Source organism: Capricornis sumatraensis, chromosome 7, assembly GCF_032405125.1.
Source record: "Capricornis sumatraensis isolate serow.1 chromosome 7, serow.2, whole genome shotgun sequence".
Classification (NCBI taxonomy): domain Eukaryota; kingdom Metazoa; phylum Chordata; class Mammalia; order Artiodactyla; family Bovidae; genus Capricornis; species Capricornis sumatraensis.
In genome coordinates, this window is record NC_091075.1 from 61,038,002 (window position 1) to 61,064,440 (window position 26,439).

A 26,439-nucleotide genomic window follows, 5' to 3' on the forward strand; every position below is an offset into this window, starting at 1 on the left:
ACAATATACAGCCTTGATATACTCCTTTCCTGACTTAGAACCAGTCTGTTGTTCCATGTCCAGTTCTAACTGTTGCTTCCTGACCTGCATACAGGTTTCTCAAGAGGCAGGTTAGGTGGTCTAGTATTCCCATCTCTTTCAGAATTTTCCAGTTTGTGGTGATCCACACAGTCAAAGGCTTTGGCATAGTCAATAAAGCAGATGTTTTTCTGGAACTCTCTTGCTTTTTCGATGCTCCAACAGATGTTGGCAATTTGATCTCTGGTTCCTCTGCCTTTTCTAAATCCAGCTTGTATACCTGGAAGTTCATGGTTCATGTACTGTTGAACCCTGTCTTGGAGAATTTCAAGCATTACTTTGTTAATGTGTGAGATGAGTGCAATTGTGCGGTAGTTTGATGATTCTTTTGCATTGCCTTTCTTTGGGATTGGAATGAAAACTGACCTCTTCCAGTCCTGTGGCCACTGCTGAGTTTTCCAAATTTGCTGGCTTATTGAGTGCAGCACTTTTATAGCATCATCTTTTAGGATTTTAAATAGCTCAACTGGAATTCTATCACCTCCACTGGCTTTGTTCATAGTGATTCTTCCTAAGGCCCACTTGACTTTGCATTCCAGGATGTCTGGCTCTAAGTGAGTGATCACACGATTGTGATTATCTCTGAGAACCTCACGAACAGTATGAAAAGGCAAAAAGATAGGACACAAGCCTCAGGGCAAAGTAAAAAAAAAAAATTTCTCTAATCTAGTGAGTCTCAGAGTAAGTGGAGTGAGGATGGAATGACTCTCAAGGAAGCTGTGCATTCAAAAGAGCTGATTAAATATGATAATACATATGATTTATCATTTCTCTATCAGTGATGAGGACTTAAACATAAATCACCAAGAGTCTCTCTAATATGAAAATTTGGTATATACAAAGAAAAATCAATACCATAAATTTAATAGTATCATTGAAAACAAATATCTACTTGTATATTTTATTTATTTTTCTAAAGAAATATTCTTTTTCTTTTAATTTTATTTAGTTTTGGTTGTGGTGGGTCTTCACTGCAAGTGGAAGCCACTCTCCAGTTGGGGCGCCTGGGCCTCTCACAGCAGTGGCCTCCCCTGCAGAGCACAGGCTCCAGGGCTTGCAGGCTGAAGCAGTCCCAGCTCCTGGGCTCCACAGCACAGGCTCAATAGTTGTGGCACCTGGGCTGGCTGCTCCACGTCATGTGGGGGCCTCCTGGACCAGGGATTGAACCTGCGTCCCCCACACTGGCAGGTGGGCTCTTCACCACTGAGCCACCAGGAAAGCCTGGTTGCATATTTTAACTGAATTATAGGATACAGATTTAAGGAGGAAGTTGATTGCAAAGGTATCTAAAGTTTCTCCGGAAACAAAATATTTCTCTGCCTTGTCCAAGATCAGTTCAGTTCAGTCGCTCAGTCATGTCCGACTCTTTGTGACCCCATATGCCAGGACTCCCTATCACCATCTCCCGGAGTTCACTCAGACCCACTTCCATCGAGTCCGTGATGCCATCCAGTCATCTCATCCTCAGTCGTCCCCTTCTCCTCCTGCCCCCAATCCCTCCCAGCATCAAGGTCTTTTCCAATGAGTCAACTCTTCGCATGAGGTGGCCAAAGTACTGGAGTTTCAGCTTTAGCATCATTCCTTCCAAAGAAATCCCAGGGTTGATCTCCTTCAGAATGGACTGGTTGGATCTCCTTGCAGTCCAAGGGACTCTCGGGAGTCTTCTCCAACACCACAGTTCAAAAGCATCAATTCTTTGGCGCTCAGCCTTCTTCACAGTCCAACTCTCACATCCATACATGACCACAGGAAAAACCATAGCCTTGACTAGACGGACCTTAGTCGGCAAAGTAATGTCTCTGCTTTTGAATATACTGTCTAGGTTGGTCATAACTTTTCTTCCAAGGAGTAAGTGTCTTTTAATTTCATGGCTGCAGTCACCATCTGCAGTGATTTTGGAGCCCCCAAAAATAAAGTCTGACACTGTTTCCACTGTTTCCCCATCTATTTCCCATGAAGTGATGGGACCGGATGCCATGATCTTTGTTTTCTGAATGTTGAGCTTTAAGCCAACTTTTTCACTCTTCTCTTTCACTTTCATCAAGAGGCTTTTTAGCTCCTCTTCACTTTCTGCCATAAGGGTGGTGTCATCTGCATATCTGAGGTTATTGATATTTCTCCCGGCAATCTTGATTCCAGCTTGTGTTTCTTCTAGTCCAGCGTTTCTCCTGATGTACTCTGCCTATAAGTTAAATAAGCAGGGTGACAATATACAGCCTTGATGTACTCCTTTCCTGATTTAGAACCAGTGTGTTTTTCCATGTCCAGTTCTAACTGTTGCTTCCTGACCTGCATACAGATTTCTCAAGAGGCAGGTTAGGTGGTCTTGTATTCCCATCTCTTTCAGAATTCTCCACAGTTTATTGTGATCCACACAGTCAAAGGCTTTGGCATAGTCAATGGTCAGTGTAAAATCACAACTGGTAACAATATGTATAAGCTACTCAGTAAAGGAATTCATAAAACACCATGAACTCTGGTTAAACTTGTCACTTGTTTTTCTTCTTTCACAATTCTCCCTATTTGACATTTCACCTAACATTCACACCTTCAATATGGCCAAGGAAATATGTAGGAATAGTTTTACAACACAAAATAAAGAAATAAATTTTGTTCCATTTTGGAACAAAGGCCTAACATATATTTGAAAATGGATAATTGGGGGACATGGCTCATTTACCTAATTTTTTCCCCCAATTTTTTTTTTAAATACACAATGCTACAGAAATAATCTATTTTCTTCTGATTTATAAATTCCTTCAGTAGGTGTCTTTTAACAACTAATGTCTAAGAAACACACATGAAAATTATAAGCCTAAAGTCATTTACTTGCAAAGAGGAAAACCATTCTACTTGTTGAAACAAGAATCTTCTTGTTACAAGAAGATTCCTTCTAGAATTTTAAAGTAGCAATGCCATGTTTTTAACCTCCAAAGTCAGCTGGGTTTTATTGAAAGGCTCCATTTCTTTGCAAGCTACACTAACTAGTACAGAACTGAAATAGCTGCTTAGCTTATCATCATCTAATTTTCTGGAGTAGACATATTAAAAATGAGATAAAAATAAGACTATGAAGACCAAATAATTACAACTTTACATAAAGCCAATACAATTATGGGCTGTTAGATTTCTGAGAACTCAAACATTGTTTCAAATGGACAGCCTTGCTAGATAGACTTTCAAATCTTTTAGATTCTATTTAAAGAGTTTTAAAGAAGAAAAATTTTATTAAATAAAAGTGTGAAACAACCAGAAAGACTTTTGATTTTTTTGGTAGGTTAGCAAGAAAAAACAAGTAAGACATGGAAAAAAATCATCTTAGATCTTAATTCTTTTTCTCTAAGTATATATCCCGATTGGATTCAATATCAGTGTAGAATACTACTATGTTTTTTTGGAGGAATTTAACTTTTAATTTTTCAAAAAAAAAAAAAGTATAACATGGCAAAGTGAGACCACTGATTCACTTCTTCTGTGGCTATTACTTTTATTTTGGGTATTTGGCTGTTATTTATTTTTTATTTAAGTATAGTTAATTTATTTATTTACTATAGTTTATTTATTATAAATTAACTATACTTAAATAAAAAATAAATAAGCAAGTAATGCTCAAAATTCTCCAAGCCAGGCTTCAGCAATACGTGAACTGTGAACTCACTGATGTTCAAGCTGGTTTTAGAAAAGGCAGAGGAACCAGAGATCAAATTGCCAACATCTGCTGGATCATGGAAAAAGCAAGAGAGTTCCAGAAAAACATCTATTTCTGCTTTATTGACTATGCCAAAGCCTTTCACTGTGTGGATCACAATAAACTGTGGAAAATTCTGAAAGAGATGGGAATACCAGACCACCTGACCTGCCTCTTGAGAAATCTGTATGCAGGTCAGGAAGCAAAACAGTTAGAACTGGACATGGAACAACAGACTGGTTCCAAATAGGAAAAGGAGTACGTCAAGGCTTTATATTGTCACCCTGCTTATTTAACTTCTATGCAGAGTACATCATGAGAAATGCTGGACTGGAAGAAGCACAAGCTGGAATCAAGATTGCTGGGAGAAATATCAATAAACTCAGATATGCAGATGACACTACCCTTATGGGAGAAAGTGAAGAGGAACTAAAAAGCCTCTTGATGAAAGTGAAAGAGGAGATTGAAAAAGCTGGCTTAATGCTCAACATTCAGAAAACGAAGATCATGGCATCTGGTCCCATCACTTCATGGGAAATAGATGGGGAAACAGTGGAAATAGTGTCAGACTTTATTTTTTTGGGTTCCAAAATCACTGCAGATGGTGACTGCAGCCATGAAATTAAAAGACGCTTACTCCTTGGAAGAAAAGTTATGACCAACCTAGACAGTATATTCAAAAGCAGAGACATTACTTTGCCAACTAAGGTCCGTCTAGTCAAGGCTATGGTTTTTCCTGTGGTCATGTGTGGATGTGAGAGTTGGACTGTGAAGAAGGCTGAGTGCCAAAGAATTGACGCTTTTTAACTGTGGTGTTGGAGAAGACTCCCGAGAGTCCCTTGGACTGCAAGGAGATTCACCCAGTCCATTCTGAAGGAGATCAACCCTGGGATTTCTTTGGAGGGAATGATGCTAAAGCTGAAACTCCAGTACTTTGGTCACCTCATGCGAAGAGTTGACTCATTGGAAAAGACCCTGATACTAGGACGGATTGGGGGCAGGAGGAGAAGGGGACTACCGAGGATGAGATGGCTGGATGGCATCACGGACTCGATGGACATGAGTCTGAGTGAACTCCGGGAGATGGTGATGGACAGGGAGGCCTGGCGTGCTGCGATTCACGGGGTCGCAAAGGGTCGGATACGCCTGAGCGACTGAACTGAACTGAATTTATAATATTGTGTTAGTTTCAGGTCTATATTATAGTAACTCAGTACTTTTGTAGATTATGGTCCATTACAGGTTGTTACAAGATGATGGGTATAATTCCCTGTGCTATACAGGATAATTTTGTTGCTTATCTACTTCATATGGTTTATATCTGTTCATTCTATATCTCTATTTTGCCCCTCCTCCCTTCCCTCTCCCCTTTGGTAATCACAAGTTCTCTGTATCTGTGGAACACACTGTATTTAATTTAAAGCACTGAAGTCTCAGGAAAAAGTTTCAAATTTCAGATAATAGAAATGGCACTGGTCTTCCATGGAGTCTCAAAGAGTTGGACACGACTTAGCAAATGAGCAACAACTGGGTTTCCCTGGTGGCTAAAGAATCTGCCTGCCAATGCAGGAAACATGGGTTCGAACCCTGGTCTGGAAACACCCCACCTGCCACGGAGTAACTAAGCCTATGCACCACAACTATTGAGCCTGTGCTCTAGATCCTGGGAACCACAACTACTGAGTACTCATGCATCTCAACTAGAGAGGAGCCCTCGCTCGTCCCAACTAGAAAAACCCTGGCATCAACAGAGACCCAGCACAGTCAATAAAGAAATAAATCCAATTATTTTTTTTAAAAACAGTACTAATAATAAGAATCTAGGGAACATGCGTTCTGATCAACTAATGTTTTTGTTTTCTCAAAGAAAAAAAAATCTAAAGCCAATATATTATAGATAGCTTATACTTCTAGTTCGAGATAATCTTTTTTTTAAGTAAAAATTTTAGTGAAGTAAAAAAAAGTTTTAAACAGTACATATACTTTAGCACAGAAAAGTGCTCAGTTTTCAGAAGTGAACACACTTGTGTGATCACTATCCATATAAGAATTAGAAGAATATAAACAGGGGAGTTCCCTGGTGGTCTAGTGGTTAGGATTCTGGGTTTTTACTACTGTGGCCTGGGTTCAGTCTCTGGTTAGGGGACTGAGATCCTACAAGCCTGGCTGGGTCAACAAAACAAAACCAAAAAACATTAAATCAAAGCCTGCAGTATGTCCTCTTCTAGTAACTACAACCCCTCAAACTACCATCATGCTGAATTCTACCACCAGGCCAGTATATCTATATTTGAACTTTATATAAATGGGATACACAGTATGGACTACCTTGTGTCCAATGACTTGTTACTTTTATAAGAATTTAAACATATGCTTGCATGCAGGAGTAGTTTCATTGATTTTTCAATGTAGTATTTTATTATAAAATTAAACTATAATTTATGTATCCATTCTGTTGCTAATTAACACGTAGGGTGTTTCCCATTTGGGGTTATTAGGAGTAACACTGTTAATAATACTGTCTTTTGGTGCATATATGTGAGCTTTTCTGTTGCATATATGCCTTGAAGTGGAATTCCTAAGTCAGACTATGTATATTTTCAGTTTTAATAATTATCGCTGAAACATTTTACAAACTGGCTGTACCAATTTATGTTCTAATCAGCAGTGTATAAGCATTTCCTCGGTGGCTCAGTGGTAAAAAATCTGTCTGCAATGCAGGAGACATGGGTTCGATACCTGGGTTGGGAAGATTCCCTGGAGAAGCAAATGGCAACCTACTCCAGGATTCTTGCTTGGGAAATCCCATGGACAGAGGAGCCTGGAAAGCTATAGTCCATGGGGTCACAGAGAGTTTGACACAACTTAGCAACTAAACAACAGCAGTGCATAAAATTCCAATGGCCCTAAATCCTTGTCAACATTTGGCATTGTCAACAGTCATAATTTTAGCCATTCTGTTACACTTTGTGTTTGAAAAATTATGCTGGCATAATAATTATGTAATAATCAATTCAGTAATCAACTGAATGACTGGATATAAATATAGTTCACAAGATTTCAGATGACTTCCAGCCCTTTTATGGATATCAGAATTATTAAACTATTAATCAAGTTATCTTTCCAAAATGCTTTTAAAAATTCCCACAAACCAAAATAGTAGTAGTGCTGTCTAACAGGGAAAGAAATGCCATCACACTGAGGTATTTAAAGAAGTATTACAGGAGGTTCATCTGGTAGAGGAAGAAAGGATAAAGCACAAACAGAAGCTACCACACACACAGAGGGCTTTAAAAAAAAATTCTGTCTGATTTAGATATTAACAAATCATGGATTTCTATTCATAGAACTATAAATAGCAGGAAGATTTATCTTACAGAGATTTCCCCTGCTAAAGACTCCTTAAAGACTACAGTTGATTAGTCTTATAAATAACAAAACTTTTCTGGAAAAAAAAAAAAAAGAATATATTGATGTTGGAGAAAAATGCTATCCTCAAAACTTTCAAATGTTTTTCTGTTGGGTTTCAAAAGGATAATATCATGAACTCTTTTTACTATGAAAACTTTTAAAAATGAAACCTTACGCAATAAAATAGAGACACATTTTCCTAACTATGAGTTCTCTAAATTAAAGAAATACTGAAATTCCAATTTAAACAAATTTGTGATACTGAACACTGAACATGAAAGACACCATTTATTCATTCAAGGTTTATCTGAGATAAATACAATAATCCAAAAATATAATAGGCTTACATGAATCAGTATTAGAAACAACCAGTTTTTTAATTTTTATTTTTACAGAATGCCACTTTTTAATTGCACTATTATAATATGGTAGCCATACTAACAGACAAAATTAGAAAATGGAGAAGAAAATTACTCATCATCTCACTCCACTAATATTAATATTCAGTAAACTTTTTTCTACACATTTTTCCTGGGCATATCTGACATAATTATAATGTTCATAATATGTATTTAGACTTTTCCATTTTATTCCTACAGTTACAGTCATAGAGTTTTACATCAAATTAAATTAGCAAAAAAAGTAAATTAGCAAAAAAGAGCATAAGAACAATGCATTGTTTAATATGGTTTACCTCATAAATAGGAAGTGTAGGAGAGTTCCATGCATTGATTCTTGATTCATTGATATCAACAACCGTCACCCTGATTTCAGGGCACATGTGAGCAATGACACTACACGTGGGTCCACCAACGTAGCCTGCACCAATGCAGCAGATCTTCTTAATTTCAAACATGACTGTACTAGAAGAGAAACAGTAAGACTATTGAGAACAGAAAATTTAAAGAAACCACATTGCACATTCATTACACTTTATAAAAACTGTCAAGGTGACAGGTATAGGGAAAGATTTCCTACAATCAGACCCATTAAGAATTATGAAAACAGTGATTTTTTTTTAAAAAAAAGGTAATGTAAGCTTGTATACACCCATGGTGGATTCATGTCAATGTATGGCAAAACCAATACAGTACTGTAAAGTAAAATAAAGTAAAAATTAAAAAAAAAATTTAAAAAAAAGGTAATGTTCCAATTGGATGACCTAGGCTGTTCTCAGCTGTACCAGCACGAAACATGGAAAAAAATTATAGTAACTGATATTACTGAAAAAGTGTGACAAAGATTATAATGACCTAATATTTAGAAAGTCAAACAGCACAATAAAACCTTTGCTCTCTAACACAGTAGCATAACTTTGATTGCCAAGGGAAAATTCATAGGTGAACACACCCGTGCAATTCTTGCTTAACTAAATGTTGGTGTACAAAGGTCAGCTTTATGACAGGTTTAGACTAAAATGACAGATATTAAGACTAGTTCTAAGCGCAGAATTGACATCTGAGATTATATTCCCTACACAGTTTGGCTTCAGCAATTCTTTCTTAGGTACTGGACAAAGATCTTAAACTCTATTTCAATTTTAATCAGAAACTATAAAATAGTTAAAGGAAAGTAATTTCTGTAGTTGGGCTTTCATAGCTCAGTTCATAAAGAATCAGCCTGCAGTTCAGGAGACCTGGGTTCGATCCTTGGATTGGGAAGATCTCCTGGGGAAGGAAATGGCAATCCACTCCAGTATTCTTGCTGGGAGAATCCCATAGCCAGAGGAACCTGGCGGGCCAGTCAATGGGATCACAAGAGTTGGACACGACTTAGCTACTTAAGACTAATTTCTGTAGTTAGCAAAGCTATTTCACAGATTTTGATGACTTTTCAAGTGAAGGTGAACTGATTCACACTAGTCAAAATGACAAGGGACTGAGTTATACAAAAGAATGTCAATTTATTCAGTAATAAGAATAAAAATAATCAAACTGATCAAATTCTTAGAAATTTTGCCCTTGCCAAGGACTAAATCTAATCTCAGACACCATCTGATCTAACCCATTCATGGATTCCAAAGAGAAGGAAAATGGGAATTAGAGAGTTTAAGAACCTGTTAGTATATTCCTGCATAGATCAGAGAAGGTAATATGGAAGGCTCACCTAGTTACAGTGCCTGGCAAGTATATCCCTATAGTGAAAAAAGGTACACAAAGCACGTAATTAAGATGATCCAATTCCCTCTGATATGAATTTGCACTAATCAAAGTGTTCTAATCTTCACTGGTTCTCTGGGTAAGCTTCCCTACTGGAAATGAATGGCCTGACAACCCATACAAGTATCCTGGTCTGTGCTAATAAACAAATAATCTGGTTTATAAATTGATCTTTTGGTTATGGTTAGAAGATATCAGCTCCCAGAGTCTGATCTCTAATGACTCCCTTTTTCTTTTTTTGGCTGTGCAGCTTGACCAGGGATCAAACCCTAGCCCCCTGTAGAGGAAGCACGAAGTCCTAACCACTGGACCGCCAGGGAATTCCCTCTAATGACCTTTTAATAACTTAAAATGGAATTTCAGTAAAACAGTAAATATGTACAGAATTTGTAACCGAATGACTTTTGAAAGAGAGCAATATGCTTAGCAATATGCATACAAAGTAATATTTTAAATGTATTTTTATTTTGAATAGGTAATAATTCATATGAATCAAAAATTAAATCTGATGGGTTCCCTAATGGTCCTGTGGTTAAGCACTGTCACTGCAGTTGGTCTGGATTTAGTCCCTGGTCAGGGAACTAAGATTCCACAAGTCATTTGGGGCAGTCAAAAAAAAACAATCTGTGTAATAAGGTAAACAAAAGACTCACACCTACCCCATCCTTATCTACTTTGCTACCACAAGCAACCTTTGTTAGTATTCCAGGATACACCTTAAGAAAAACACTGAGCCTAGAAAAAAAAACTTTTGGCCACCATGTGTCTTTCATTACTTCACCCTTCTATTTTTCAGTTCTGTCTGTTAATACTCTCCCAGCCTAAAGCACCCTATAGACAAGGAAAATGTATTGGGAGCTATGACTGCGTTGGAATTGCTAAGTGGCTAAAGCGGAGGGGAGTGTCCTGAAAGTTCCCACCTGTGGGAGGGAGTGTTGGGCCTGGAGCAGGCTTACCAAAGATGTATCTCCAGCATTCACTGCTGCTATCCCCTCTACAGAAGAGACTCTGGGCATCTGGTTGCAGAAAAAGTGCCTCAGCTTTCTTCAGGCTTATCCCCTTCTCCTTCATGAAAAATTAACATTCCCAATTTACCAGTCTACTGTGTCGGCACTGCAGAGAATTTGGCCATAGAATAATATAGGTCCTGACCCTCAACTACTTAACAATTTATTTAGGGAATAGTTCAACTGAAAAGTATTTATTAAAGACCCCATTATGTATCAGACACTATTGTTCTATGTACTATAGATACAACAATGAACAGGACAGACAAGAGTTCCTACCTTTAGGTAGTTATATTTTAGTAGGAGAGCATGCAAACAAAACAATGGCAGTTGTGGTAAATTCCACATAAAGGAAAAGCTGAAAAAGAAACACTGTGGGGAACGGACTATTTTATTTAGGGTAAAGCAAGTCTCTCAGACTGGTTCCAAATAGGAAAAGGAGTACGTCAAGGCTTTATATTGTCACCCTGCTTATTTAACTTATAGGCAGAGTACATCAGGAGAAACGCTGGACTGGAAGAAGCACAAGCTGGAATCAAGATTGCCAGGAGAAATAGCAATAACCTCAGATATGCAGATGACACCACCCTTATGGCAGAAAGTGAAAAGGAACTAAAAAGCCTCTTGATGAAAGTGAAAGAGGAGAGTGAAAAAGTTGGCTTAAAGCTCAACATTCAGAAAACAAAAGATCATGGCATCCGGTCCCATCACTTCATGGGAAATAGATGGGGAAACAGTGGAAACAGTGTCAGACTTTATTTTTGGGGGCTCCAAAATCACTGCAGAGGGTGACTGCAGCCATGAAATTAAAAGACACTTGCTCCTTGGAAGAAAAGTTATGACCAACCTAGATAGCATATTCAAAAGCAGAGACATTACTTTGCCAACAAAGGTCCGTCTAGTCAAGGCTATGGTTTTTCCTGTGGTCATGTACGGATGTGAGAGTTGGACTGTGAAGAAGGCTGAGTTCCAAAGAATTGATGCGTTTGAACTGTGGTGTTGGAGAAGACTCTTGAGAGTCCCTTGGACTGCAAGGAGATCCAACCAGTCCATTCTGAAGGAGATCAGCCCTGGGATTTCTTTGGAAGGAATGATGCTAAAGCTGAAACTCCAGTACTTTGGTCACCTCATGCGAAGAGTTGACTCATTGGAAAAGACTCTGATGCTGGGAGGGATTGGGGGCAGGAGGAGAAGGGGATGACAGAGGATGAGATGGCTGGATGGCATCACTGACTCGATGGACGTGAGTCTGAGTGAACTGGGAGGCCTGGCGTGCTGCGATTCATGGGGTTGCAAAGAGTCGGACACGACTGAGAGACTGAACTGAACTGAACTGAAGTCTCTCTGAGGTGACTTTTAAACTGACTTAAAAGATAAAATGGAATTAGTCGCACCCAGATAACATGGTTAAATTATACAAGACAGTATAACCAATTAAATGACAAAATAAGTGTTAAAGTCCAGAGGAATCAAAATAAGAAATCAACCTCCATCAAGGGAAATGTAAGATCTAAGACTGGCCTAAAGAATGAATAGGATATAAAAAGGAAATATAAGCGGGGAGGGCATTTCAGATGATAGGAGGGAAGAGATAAGGACTTACATACAGAAATGAGTCCAAAGAAGTGAGGCGATCTGCCAAGTTACAAGGAAAAAAAAAGTGGATGTTAAGTAGTGAGAGGCAATGTTATACGCCAGCCTGGATGGGAATGAGGTTTGGGGAGAATGGATACATGTATATGTATGACTGAGTCCCTTTGCTGTTCTGCTGAAACTACCACAACATTGTTAATCAGAGCTTCCCTGATAGCTCAGCTGGTAAAGAATCCACCTGCAATGCAGGAGACCCCGGTTAGATTCTTGGGTCGGGAAGATTCCCTGGAGAAGGGATAGGCTACCCACTCCAGTATTCTTGGGCTTCCCTGGTGGCTCAGATGGTAAAGAATCTGCCTGCAATGCAGGGGGCCTGGGTTCGATCCTTGGGTTGGGAAGATCCTCTGGAGGAGGGCATGGCAACCCACTTTAGTATTCTTGCCTGAGGAATCCCCATAGATGGAGGAGCCTGACGGGCTCCAGTCCATGAGGTCACAAAGAGTCAGACACGACTGAGCAACTAAGTACACACACCCCAATACAAAATAAAAGTTTTGGTTTTTACAAAATAATTTTATTTATTTATTTCGCTGTGCTGGGTCTTAGTTGCTGCTCAGGCTTTTCTCTAGTTGCAGTGAGTGGGGGCTGGGGCTACTCTGTAGTTGCACTGTATGAGCTTCTCAATGCAGTGGCTTCTCTTGCTCTGGAGCACCGGTTCAAGGAGCTCAGGCTTCAACAGTTGCAGCTCCCAGGCTCCAGAGCACAGGATCAATTCACTGTTAGTTGCTCCTCAGCATGTGGGATCCTCCCAGATCAGGGACTGAACTCATGTCTCTTGCATGGGCAGGTGGATTCTTTACCACTGAGCCACCAGGGAAGGCCCCAAAAGTTTAAAATTACGAAAAAAAAAAAAAAAAGTATTAACAGGTAATAATTGTCTCCTAGAGTGGAAATGAGTTGGAAGTGGGTCTCAAATGCCTTTTTCAGGACGGTATGACCATAAAAATCCATGAGGCTATAATTTAATAGGAAACAGCTGAAAGTAACCATAACAATCAAAGGCATTAATGTTTCTAAAACCTAACAAGCTCCATTGAAGAAAAAGAAGAGGGAATGATCAGCTTGGAGCCTGGAAAAGGAACATTAAGAAGAAGAATGACATTTATTTCAGAGCTATCTAGAGTGACACAGAATCTGGAAGTCAGAAGTGTTCTGGGTTCAGAACAGTGAGGCAAGAAAAGGCTTTCCCAATGCTTGGATGGCAAATTACCCCCCAAATTCTTGGCTCTGATTCCACTCTGCCTTGTGAGTTCAGATTGCCAGGAATTAAAATACTAGAAAGGGATGGCCTGGGTTTGAGACATCAGTATTCCAGGCACTAGAATAAAACTTCCCTACTGTATTACCAAGGTTCCATCCTAGTATATCCATCAGTCTCTTATGAGCTTAGGCATCGTAAGTTAACACCTAAAACCTCATTAACCATGGGTCTGTGGGAGAAAAAAAAAAAATCAACCTTCCAGATCTGTAAGGCTGAAGGTCAGGTCGTGAACTGTGACAAATCTGAAGGACTACCACAGACAGCAACACCCTTACTAGATAGGTGGCCTCTCTAATCAAAACCAAGATATGTGGAATACCTAAAAAGTGAAATCTCAAAGGACTTTTGAAAGAGAGGATTTTATGGTGTTATCACTTAACCCATAGTCAAGAGGTTGTAAGGGCAGCCTATGCCCTCAATCTCAACCAGAACAGGTTCTGTTAACATTCTTACAATAAACATGCGTTGAATATCTACATGATGAACTCTTGGGTTCAGGAGTTTAATAAGGTGGTCCCAGGCTAACATTTCTCTGCTGCTCTTCACCCAAGCACCTAGAATAGGCTCTCAATAAATATCAATTGGATAAGTAAGTCTTATTAAGGGTCTTTTTGAGATGAAAACTGTTACTTGAGTATTTTTAGCTTAGAAGGCTTATCACAGTATTTTTGCAGATTGTCCAAAATCCTATCATCCTTTCTCTTAAGGTAGAACTGTAGCATGTCTTCTCAGAGCTACTTCTTTAAAAACAAACAAAAAAAGATTATGGCTGTGCTGGGTCTTCAGTGCTGCTTGCAGGCTTGCTCCAGTTGTGGCGGCTGGTGGGGTGTGGGGGGCTACTCTTTGTTGCAGTGCAAGGGCTTCTCATTGCAGTAGTTTCTCTTGTTGCACAGGACAAGCTCTAGGCGTACGAGCTTCATTACTTGTGACACACAGGCTCAGTAGCTGCGGCTCCTGGGCTCTAGAGCGCTGGCTCAGGAGTTGTGGCTCACCAGCTTAGTTGCTCCTTGGCGTGTGGGACCTTCCTGAACCAGGGATTGAACCTGTTTTCCCTGCATTGGCAGGTGACTCTTTACCACTGAGCCACCAGGGAAGCCCCCAGAGTTACTTCTTATCCACCTTGGTTGCCGGGCCATATTCACCTTGCCTTTCATATAAGCAGCTAGGGTAAACTGTTGATGGCAGGTGGGCCTGTATAGAACTGCATGTGTTTGGGGGGTGTCCTTGTGTTGCTATTTCATATGGGTCGCAGATGACAATGGGTAAATTACTGAAGAAGCCCAATGTACCATCTGTGCAAGTCCACTTGGAAGTTTCAACAAAGCTTCAATAAGCTTTAATATGGAGCTTGATACAGTGTTAGTGATGTACTTTGCCTGACACAGATATCTTCTGGTACCACTTTAAATTTCTACTTTTATATACCTTCTGATCCTCTACTGTGCTGTCCGGGAAATGGTAATATTTGCTTATGAATGAGTCAGTTTGAAATGACTTTTTACCCTGTGTTTTGGGAAAGTCACAGCAATCCAAGCTGTTTCAAAACTATTTTTCTTTAAAAATTTTACAAATTCAGATCAATATTTCAACCTACGAGCTCTGGCTAACAAAGAGCGAACCTCCTATTACAGTCTAAGGTGAATATAATCCCTCCCTCTCCACCTCTCTTCAGTATACTCTATAACTACCCAGTATAATGGGCTTCCCTGGTGGCTAAGTGGTAAAGAATCCGCCTGCCAGTGCAGGAGATGCAGGTTCAGTCCCTGGGTCAGGAAGATCCCCTGGAGAAGGAAATTGTAACCCACACCCACATTTCTTGCCTGGGAAATGCCATGGACAGAGAAGCCTGGCAGGCTACAGTCCATGGGGTTGCAAAAGAGTCGGATGCAGTTTAGTGACTAAACAACCACAAAGCTAAGGCAATGGATGTCACATTAACTTCACACATCATTTTAGACATTTCAGAAATTAAATACTAACAAATGCCTGACTTGGGGAAAATATTTAATCAATGAATAAGACTGTTAACTTTATATCTAAAGGGTTTCATGTAAAGCTGTGTAAACAACAAGAGAAGATGGAGTATGATTATTGGGTGCAGATTTCCTATTAAAGGAGTACAGCAACAGGAGAAGAAACGAGACCCTTTAAATCAGGGTTGTCTATCCCTTACCTTAAACTAGATGCTAGGCACTACCAAGCACATCTCAGAGCACACAGTAACCTCTTTGATTTCCAGAACCACCCTCCCACCCACCAAGAAACAGACCAGACTACAGTTGTCCATTTCTCAGGGGATTTGAAGAAACTCACAGAGTCCCTGTGTCTTTGAGGGCAGTCAGTGAACAGTTACTCCTCTGTATATCCCTGAAAAGTTCCCTATCAGTGAATCCTTCTTTTCTATATACCAGAATTCTCGACCCTACTCAATTATGTTCCTATATATAAGAAGGTATAATTTTTCAAGGCCTCACACAAATACGATCTCCTGAAACACTCAAGAAAGGCCTTTCTTAACATGAAATAAAGCCCTTATATGGTGTGGCAGCCAACAATGCATTTCAGGACAGCTATATAGATGTCACGACAGAATATTTTAGGACTTCGCCTTCAAAAAGGCTCTGTGGTTCATTTTCTTGTCAGTTTCTTAAGAAGGGCCGTCAGTGAAGGGAGAAAAGCAGCAGCACTCCATGTGAGCAATTCTAAACACAAAAGACTTTGGTTCAGAGGCCAAAATGGGGTCCCTAAGCAAAGGACCACTTCCTCCGGTGATGTTCGGTTTTCAGAGGCGCCAGGGAAATCTCACTTAAGTCGCCAAGTGGGAGAAAGCAGAAAAGAGAAGCGGTTGGAAGACTCGCCGAGTCTTGAATTAAAAGCCTAAGCTATCCCTCTTCCAAGGCAGCAGATCCAAAAGACGATTCCCGCCCAGAGCCCAGAAGAGGAGATGGAGAGTCGTGACACTGGAAAGCCTGGGACCGCGCGCAGCGAGCGACTGGAAGCAGCGCGCACACCCCGCCCGGCTCCTTTCACATCCCGGCGGGATCCGGGAGCACCCCACTGGGCGGCGGGGCCAGCCCGAGAAAGGCGCTTACCCACTTCCAGGCACCGAGCGCTGCAACCGCTTCTATCCCCCCGGCTCGGACAGCTCCTCGCTCTGGGCCGCGCAGCCGCAGCTTCAGCACTCGCGCCCTGCTCCGTCTGATCTTCCCTCACCGCACACCCTTCTCGGGGTGCCAGGCGCCACACCCTGAGTCCCGGGCCCGAGCCCGTATTTAAAGGTTTCCACCCGAGAAGGCGGAGGATTCATTCCCTGGGAGCCAAGCCCTCCCGGACTCTGCCTTCAGTTGCATCCCTGCTCCCCCACCCGCCAAGCTAGGCCAGGGCCCTCCCCAATTTCCTGCGGGGCCCAGGGGCGGGGATACGGGGGCGTGGCTAGCCGCCGCTGGGAGGAGGACAGACCCCGCCCCTTGCCGAAGCTGAGCAAATCCGCTCCGTCCAGCTCAGCGGCCCCGCCCCTGCCGAGAGCCGCGCTGGGCGGAGCTGCGTGCGCTGCGGGTCCACCAAGGCCCAAGCGGCTAGAGCCTGGGGAGCGAGTAGATCAGGTACTAGTTCCCCTGTAGTCTGAAGTCTTCTCTTGCCATCTGGCCCCCGGTTCCTTCCACGTGTCCCCATCCTGTCTGACAGCGCCGAGGTGGTGCCGCGTGCGCGCCAGGTCAGCCATACTTTGGGGCTGAGGTCTAAGGGGACCGGAAGGTCCAGGCCCCCTTTCCGGTCTCCCCGCAGGCTAGAGGGCCTGCCTTGTCTTCCGGCTCCCCTAGACCCTGTGGAGCAGGCGTGGCCAGCAGCTTCCTCCAGTCCCACGTCCTCCAGGCTCGTGGATCCTTCGTACCCTGCGGGCCCGAGTCCCAGGGTTTAGTCAGTTTACATAGACCCGCCGCTTCTGGGAAGGAGTCACGCCAGATGGATGCTGAGTCCATCATGACTGGACCAGTTAGTGATCCCCACCCTGATCCCGGAGTAGAGAAGCGAGACAGCCATGCCCTCCCGGCATATTTTCCAGATACTCCTGCCAAGTTCGAGATTTGAGACGTCTGTGCATGATAGGTAGCAGAGAGCATGCAAGATCTAAGTGCCGCCTATGAGGAAGAGTGAAATTAACATATGGAGCCGCCCACTTTTAATGAGAGCAGTTCTATTCCAGTTTCCCCACTCCAAGGTCATCGTAAACCTCAAATTTAAAGAGGTGGGGGAAGCAGTCATGACTTTTTCTTTCCTCTGGTTAAATTAAGAATTACATCACATGGATGGACCTAGAGATTATCGTTCTAAGTGAAGTCAGCCAAAGATAACTATATCACGTCTTACATGTGGAATCTTTTTTTAAAAAATGATACAAATGAACTTTACAAAATATAAATAGACTCACAGACATAGAAAACAAACTTATGGTTACCAAAGGGGAAAGGGGAAGGAGGGACATATTAAGAGTTTGGGATTAACATATACACACAACTATATGTAAAATAGATAATCAGGGACTTCCCTGGCGGTCTGTGGTGGACTCCCTGCGCTTCCACTGCACAGGGTGCTGATTGGATTCCTGGTTGGGTAACCACCGGTATACCGCTGGGCAGGGCCAAAAAAAGAAAAAGATAACCAAAAAGGATCTCGTATATAGCACAGGAAACTCTACTTGATATCTTGTAATAACCTGTAATGGAAAAGAATCTGAAAAAAGAAAAAAACATATATATATAACTGAATCACTTTGCTGTACACCTGAAACTAACACAACATTGTAAATCAATTATATAAATAAAGATAAATTATATAAATTTTTTTAAAAGAATTCAGATAATATTGAAATCAAAGACCATCTGAAATGTCAAGGAAAGTGGATAGTTTATAAAGGCACGTTAAAATACCATATAGATAGATGACAGATTTCTGATATGAGCATGACGTGCACTTGAAACAAGCTGTTGAATTGTTTGCTGTGAATCCTAGAAAAAGTGATAGCATATGTAGGCGTTGTACATTCTATATGCTTAAATTGATTCATTCAGCAAAGATTTAGTGCCTGTTGTGTTAGACATTATCCTAGAGACCAAAGATAGATCAAAATCCAATTCTTTCTTCCAAAACTCACAAGCTGTGGGGGAGACAAATGAACAGTAATTTCAATGCATTTAATAGAAATATCTTTTTTTTTTCTTTTTTGGTCTTTTGGCCATGACACACTACACTGCATGTGGCATCTTAGTTCCCAGACAAGGGATTGAACCCACACCTTCTACATTGGGAGCACAGTCTAAACCACTAGACCACCAAGTCAGTCCCAAAGGTTTTTTTTTTAACTTGGTGCATACAGATTTGTTTACTGTTACAGTCGGCTTTCTAATAAAAAACCACTCTTCTAGTCCCTTTATTTTGAATTCAACATTTTTCTACCTATTATTCATTTCACATTGTTAGTATTTTGATAATGATCATAATCTTTAAAAAGCTCAATAGAATCTTAGAAACAAAATCAAACTATATTAGCTAAAACGGGCCTTTAGATATAGGACAACAGTTCTCAAAATGTGCTGATTATTTCTGAGAACGTTTCAAGGGATCCAGAAGGTAAAAAACATGTTTATGATAATACTAATATGTCCCTTTCTTTTTTCACTCATTCTGTCAGAAGGATATGGTAGAATTTTTCAGAGGCTATATGACATGTGATATTATAACAGGTCAGTGTGTGTTAGTCGCTCAGCCATGTCCAACTCTTTGCAACTCCATGAACTATATAGCCCTCTAGGTTCTTCTGTCCATAGGATTCTCCAGGCAAGGACACTGGAGTGGGTAGCCATTTCATTCTCCAAGGGATCTTCCCAACCCAGGGATCGAACCCTGGTCTCCCTCAGATTCTTTACATCTGAGCCACCAGGGAAGTCCCTATAACACATCAGTGCAGATATTATAGGTTTACAAAAATGTAAAGCAATGCCAATCTTCTAATTTTTTATTTAGAAGTAATTTAATAAAAATACATTATGTTGACATGTAATGGACTTACAGCTTTCCTTGTAGCTCAGTCGATAAGGAATCTGCCTGCAATGCAGGAGACCTGGGTTTGATTCCTCGATTGGGAAGATCCCCTGGAGGAGGAAATGGCCACCCACTCCAGTATTCTTACCTGGAGAATCTCATGGAGGGAGGAGCCTGGCAGGCTTCAGTTCATGGGGTCACACAGAGTTGGTGAGCAAATAAACCACCACCAATGGGCTTATTATTGCTAAGTTTAAGGAGTTGATGTATTGCTTTGTGATTTATCAATTTTCATTTCTAATAGGGTCAATACAAATAGCTATAATAAGCATGAAAAAGCTTTTTGGGGTCTTCAAGTTTTAAATGTATAAAGGAGTCCTGAGAACAAAAAGTTTGAGAACTGCATGTGGTAGGGCAATTATTTTCAGACTATGTATCATGGAGCTCTGAGTTTCCCTGGTGGTGTGTCAGAGTCTATGAGAAAGAAAATGAGTGGGAGGTTAAAGCTGACAGAGCACTGTGTCTCCGACTTCCTCCTCCGTATCAGAGCAGTTCTACTTTTATCTGTCAATCTGCTTCATATTATCAAAATTTCATGTAGGATTTCAATTTACAAACAGGTTCCTCCTAAAATTTAAAAAGCGCTTGATTCAGTCATTTAATAAGAATTTCCTCCAAGTGTTTACTACGTGATAAAATTGTGCTAGTCATTAGGAATAGAATTGTGAGTAAAGAAAGCTACATTCCCAGCCTTCCTATATTTTACTCTTTGTGGGGAAACATCAGTAACACAGATGCATGTAAAATAACTTTATTAAGGAAGATATATATAGTCTTGTGGGAATACACAATAGAAGCATCTAACATAGGTCAGGGATGCTTTGTTTTTGGCTGTGCTGGGTCTTTGCCGCTGCTCAGGCTTTCCTCTAGCTGTGGCGAGCAGGGGCTATGCTCTAGTTGCAGTGAGCAGACTTACTGCAGTGGCTTTTCTTGTTGCCGAGAACAGGTTCTAGGGTCCCGTAGTTGTGGCACATGGCCTCAGCAGTTGCAGCTCCTGGGCTCTAGAGCACAGGCTCAATAGTTGTGGCACATGGGCTTAGTTGCTCCGAGGCATGTGGGATCTTCCCAGGACCGGGGACTGAACCCGTGTCTCCTGCATTGGCAGGCAGATTCTTTACCACTGAGCCACCTGGGAAGCTCCTTCCTCAAGTTTTGAAAATTAAGCTCCTAAAGGAAATATAGCATTAACAGGGGAAAACAAAGAGGGTGGCTTGGAGGAATAAAAAGGATGAATTCAGAGCTAATGACAGCCATCAAGAATTAGAAGCAGTATGTCCAGTGTAGTAACCCAAGAGATTTAGAGCAATGAACAGATTTAAGAGATGATCAGGACTTCCCTGGTGGTCCAGCGGTTCAGAATCCGCCTACCAATATAGAGAACAGGCTTGATCCCTGATCCTGGAAGATCCTATAGCCACAGGGCAACTAAACCCAAGCACCACAACTACTGACCCCAAGTGCTGCAACTATGGAATCCAATGTGCCCTAGAGCCTATGCTCTGCAACAGGAGAAAGCCTGCACACAGCAGTGAAGACCCAGTGCAGGCAAAAATGAATAAATAATAATGTTTTTTAAAAAAGAGCAAGATTATACAGAGTGAAGCAAGCCAGAAAGAAAAACACAATACAGTATACTAACGCATATATATGGAATTTAGAAAGATGGTAACCATAACCCTGTATGTGAGACAGCAAAAGAGACACAGATGTATAGAACAGTCTTTTGGACTCTGGGAGACGGTGAGGGTGGGATGATTTGGGAGAATGGCATTGAAACATGTATAATATCATATATGAAACGAATAGCCAGTCCAGGTTTGATGCATGATACTGGAGGCTTGGGGCTGGTGCACTGAGACGACCCAGAGGGATGGTACGGGGAGGGAGGAGGGAGGGGGGGTTCAGGATGGGGAACACGTGTATACCTGTGGCGGATACATGTTGATGTATGGCAAAACCAATACAATATTGTAATTAACCTCCAATTAAAATAAATAAATTTATATTTAAATTAAAAAGGAGCAAGATGATCAGGGAATAAAAGCATGATGATTTTAGTAATATCCTCCCCCTCCTCTCATCTCACACCAAGGGTGACACTATCTTGGCTTTGACAGTAAAGGTTAGTTATGCCTTGCACACATATATTTAAGGGAATAAATTTCTTAATCAACTAAGGGAATAAATTTCTGGCTCAACTTTCACAGGTACTCTTTCTCAAAATTGATTTGTCCAAGAATAGTGCATTTTACAAAAGAAAGACTTACCTTTTATCCAAACAAACCCTTACTATGATCCATTCGCCAGGGGTAAAATTCTGGACGCCAAACAAAGCGATAAAGTGAATTCTGGTTTGGGGAAAGTCCCTTATACTCATTAATCAAGACACTTCAAATCTGTCTTTCCTCATTTCATATTTATTTTTGTTAAGGCTGAAGGTCAGAGGTAGAAACAGGACATTTTGGACATGTTCTGAATTTAAAAAGATGCCATTTAAATTAATGAGTTGGAATATTTTTAAAGCAATTTAAATATTTTGTAGGACTATAAAAATGGCAGAGTAGTAGATAAAATTGACATGGATAGAATTTAAAAGATTTATTCATTAAAGTGGTTAAACTTAAGTTATATCAAATCTTAGAGAAGGCAATGGTACCTCACTCCAGTACTCTTGCCTGGAAAATCCCATGGATGGAGGAGCCTGATAGGCTGCAGTCCATGGGGTCGCTAAGAGTCAGACACAACTGAGCGACTTCACTTTGACTTTTCACTTTCATGCATTGGAGAAGGAAATGGCAACCCACTCCAGTGTTCTTGCCTGGAGAATCCCAGGGATGGGGGAGCCTGGTGGGCTGCCATCTACGGGGTCGCACAGAGTCGGACACGACTGAAGTGACTTAGCATATCAAATCTTACAATACTTTTTCCACTTGGAGGTTTCATCTTCAGTTCAGTTCAGTTTAGTCACTCAGTCATGTCCGACTCTTCGACCCCATAAATCGCAGCACGCCAGGCCTCCCTGTTCATCACCAACTCCCAGAGTTCACTCAGACTCACATCCATCGAGTCAGTGATGATGTTTAATACTTTTATTAACAAAATTATACACACTTATATCTAAAAACATATTAAATGCCAACTTTAAATGGTCTAAGCATTGACTAAAGTCTGAGCCATTCTCGAAAATTTCCAGGGTGATTCAGTTCAGTTCAGTTCAGCCACTCAGTCATGTCCAACTCTTTTCGACCCCATGGATTACAGCACGCCAGGCTTCCCTGTCCATCACCGACTCCCGGAATTTGCTTAAACTCATGCCTATCATGTCGGTGATCCATCCAACCATCTCATCCTCTGTCGTCCCTTTCTCCTGCCTTCAATCTTTCCCAGCATCAGGGTCTTTTCAAATGAGTCAGTTCTTTGCATCAAGTGGCCAAAGTATTGGAGTTTCAGCTTCAGCATCAGTCCTTCCAATGAATATTCAGCACTGATTTCCTTCAGGGTTGACTGGTGTGAGCTCTTTGCAGTCCAAGGGACTCTCAAGAGTCTTCTCCAACACCACAGTTCAAAGGCATCAATTCTTTGGCGCTCAGCTTTCTTTATGGTCCAACTCGCACATCCATACACGACTACTGAAAAAACCATAGCCTTGACTAGATGGACCTTTGTTGACAAAGTAGTCTCTGCTTTTTAATATGCTGTCTAGGTTGGTCATAACTTTTCTTCCAAGGAGCAAGCATCTTTTAATTTCATGACTGCAGTTACCATCTGCAGTGATTTTGGAGCCCAAGAAAATAAAGTCTCTCACTATTTCCACTGTTTCCCCATCTATTTGCTATGAAGTGATGGGACTGGACGCCATGATCTTCGTTTTTTAAATGCTGAGTTTTAAGCCAGCTTTTTTCCTCTCCTCTTTCAATTTCATCAAGAAGCTCTTTAATTCCTCTTCACTTTCTGCCATAAGGGTGATGTCATCTGCATATCTGAGGTTATTGATATTTTTCCTGGCCATCTTGATTCCAGCTTATGCTTCATTCAGCCCCAGCATTTCTCATGATGAACTCTGCATATAAGTTAAATAAGCAAGGTGACAATATACAGTCTTGATGTACTCCTTTCCCAATTTGGAACCAGTCCTTTGTTCCATGTCCAGTTCTAACTGTTGCTTCTTGACCTCTATACAGATTTCTCAGGAGGCAGGTAATGTGGTCTGGTATTCCCATCTCTTTAAGAATTTTCCAGTTTGTTGTGATCCACACAGTCAAAGGCTTTGGTGTAGTCAATGAAGCAGATATTTTTCTGCAACTCTGTTGCTTTCTCTATGATCCAGCAGACATTGGCAGGATGTTGATCTCTGGTCCCTCTGCCTTTTCTAAATCCAGCTTAAACATCTGGAAGTTCTCGGTTCACATACTGTTGAAGCCTCACTTGGGAGAATTTTGAGCATTACTTTGCTAGTGTGTGAGATGAGTACACTTGTTCGGTAGTTTGAACATTCTTTGGCATTGCCTTTCTATAGGACTGGAATGAAAACTGACCTTTCCAGTCCTGTGGCCACTGCTGAGTTTCCCAAATTTGCTGGCAGATTGACTGCAGCACTTTTACAGCATCATCTCTTAGGATTTCAAATAACTCAACTGAAATTCCATCACCTCCACTAGCTTTGTTCGCAGTGATGCTTCCTAAGTCCCACTTGACTTCACATTCCAAGGTGTTTAATCACACTGATTCTGGCATGAAGAACAGCAGCTGGGCTTGCAGTTATCTGAATGCTTTGAGGCTATCACGTTTTGTCTGCAAGTCTTACAGTCTCTTGTAGTTTCTGCATTATAATCTTGCTGTTACTTGTGGCTTTACTGAACAACTGTATTAAAATAAATGAAGGTAGTTGTAGAAATTCTGTTTGGTTTGCTCACACATGGAGCCACATTTGGGTGAAAGATACAAATCAAGGCTTAGATCCCCTTCTACCTCCTTGTGTATTTCAGCAAAATACAGAAAAAAAGAATTAAAATGACATCAGTAGTACAGTTTCTGAAGTGGGAGGGACACATATGAACCTATGTTAAGCAAGAGCATCAAGATTGCTTTGCATTGACTTCTAAAAGGAAATAAAAAAAATTTAAGATAGTATGCCACTTTTCAAAATTCTCTTAGGAACATACAAGTAATGAAGTTTATAATTATAGGTCTAGGATTTGCTCATGGAGTGGATGGCTGCAGGTGTGTAGAAAATGAGATAACTAGAGGATGTTAGAGGACTGAGTATTGAAAGGGTTGTCTTCTTGGATACTGATACCAGAATCACCATAGAAGAATGCTGAAAAGATAGGCAGAAAGTCCGGTGCTAAAATCTTCAAGGAGTGCGGAGTAATCCAGAAGTCTATAAATAACTGTGAAAGCCAGGGTAGAATACTCTAACAGCATGAGCTTCAAGAGTTGGAGAGTTTTAGGGAGGAGGGAATGATAGCCTGACTGTCCAAAAGAGAAACTGGGAAGAGATTCACTCTGTCTCCATTCCTTGGTCATATGATCTGGAAAAGAAAACAGCTCTCACTCAAGAGGCAAGAGCTAGTACCCTTAAGGAAATACCATGTTTTGGGGAAGGGAATGTTCAGAGAAAGGGTTGAAAATATGGGGCTTTTGCAGATGATGACCCTTAAGTTTAGGGGGAAAGGTATGAGATTGAATCAGCTGAGGGGAAATGAATGATGATGGCCTTGGAGTCTTAGACTTGTGGAAGCCAATATAAACAGGGATATACGACATGACAGGATTAATCAAGGTAGTCTCTAAGGAGAATTACCACAGCCAGGCTATGAGTGTAGGGAGATAGTAAGGAGCCTTGGCAAAAACATGTAGGTATTAGTGAGTCTTGCTGTCAGACATGATGATATTGGTGCTGAGGCCAATACAGGGGTGACATCACTGTGGAGGGGTCTCTTTGGCTATCACCTCACAACTCTGCACATACTCTTATCTTCCATCTTAAAACAACAGCAATAGAAATTTCTTCTTGCCCCAGACCCACATCGTACTCAAGTTACTACTCCATTTCTCTGCTCCCAATCACTGTAAACCCCTTCCAAAGAGTCACTTGTACTTGTCTCTCCTTCCTAACCCTAATTTCTTCCCTTAACTACTCCAAGCTGGGTTTGCATCATTACTCCAACAAAATACCTTTTCTCAAGTTCACTACGAATCCTTTGTCAAAATGTTCAACTCTTCACCTCCATGTTTTTTCTCAGTAGAACTGAACGCCACTGAGCCCTCCTCCCTTTAGAGATTTGCTTTCTTTTCAGGCTTCCAAGACTACATGCATATGGTTTTCTTCTTCTTTCACAGGATGCTCCTTCTCAGTCTATTTTGCAGGTTCCTCTCTCAACCAGAGCTCTAAATATGTACCCAGGTCCCAGTCCTGGGATTTCTTAAGTTGAAATATAGTTGACATAAAGCATTATGTTAGTTTCAGGTATACTATGTAATGATTTGACATTTATGTACATGAAATCATCACAAGTCTAGTAACCATCTGTTCTCAAAGCTATTAGACTGTTATTGACCATAGTCCCTATGCTGTGTATTACATCCCTGTGACTTATTTATAACGAGGTTTGTGCCTGTTAATTTCCTTCACCTATTTTGTCCTCCCTTGCTTCCCCACACCACCTTCCACCCTGCTCTCTCCCTTCTGGCGACCACCCATTTGTTCTGTGTATCTGTCTGTTTTCACTTTTTTCTCAATATTTCACATATCAGTGAAGCAGTATGATATTGGTCTTTCTGACCCACTTCACTTAGCATAAAATATCCTCTAGATTCATTCATGTCACAAATGGCAAGACTCCTTTTTTCATGGCTGAGTAATATTCTATTCCGTGTATACCACATCGTTATCTGTACATCTGTCAATGAACACTTAGTTGCTTCTGTGATCTTTAGTGTCTGGATGCATTCCAGGTCACAGAGCAAAAGCAAATGTCACTTTTGTCTGTTTTCAGAACAGTGCCATGTCTAGCTCCTTTTGGGTAACATATATCTGCTCATATAACTAACACTATTAGATAGCAAATGTCTGTCTACTGGACC

At 41.0% G+C, this 26,439-nt stretch overlaps 1 protein-coding gene across 3 annotated transcripts in view; it reads right to left on the reverse strand.

Moving 5' to 3' along the window:
• UGDH (UDP-glucose 6-dehydrogenase) overlaps positions 1–16,591 on the reverse strand; it is a 34,348-nt gene extending 17,757 nt beyond the window's left edge. Inside the window, exons 1-2 of one of the 3 annotated variants that reach the window (XM_068974905.1) lie at positions 16,350–16,591; positions 7,872–8,035 (exon numbers count right to left, since the gene is read on the reverse strand). In XM_068974905.1, the coding sequence (XP_068831006.1) occupies positions 7,872–8,033 (162 nt within the window). In that variant the 5' untranslated portion in view covers positions 8,034–8,035; positions 16,350–16,591. Of the gene's footprint in view, positions 1–7,871; positions 8,061–16,349 lie in introns of all 3 variants that reach the window. The other 2 variants (XM_068974904.1, XM_068974906.1) reach the window with 2 other exon arrangements.
• Positions 16,592–26,439: the final 9,848 nt, after the last annotated feature.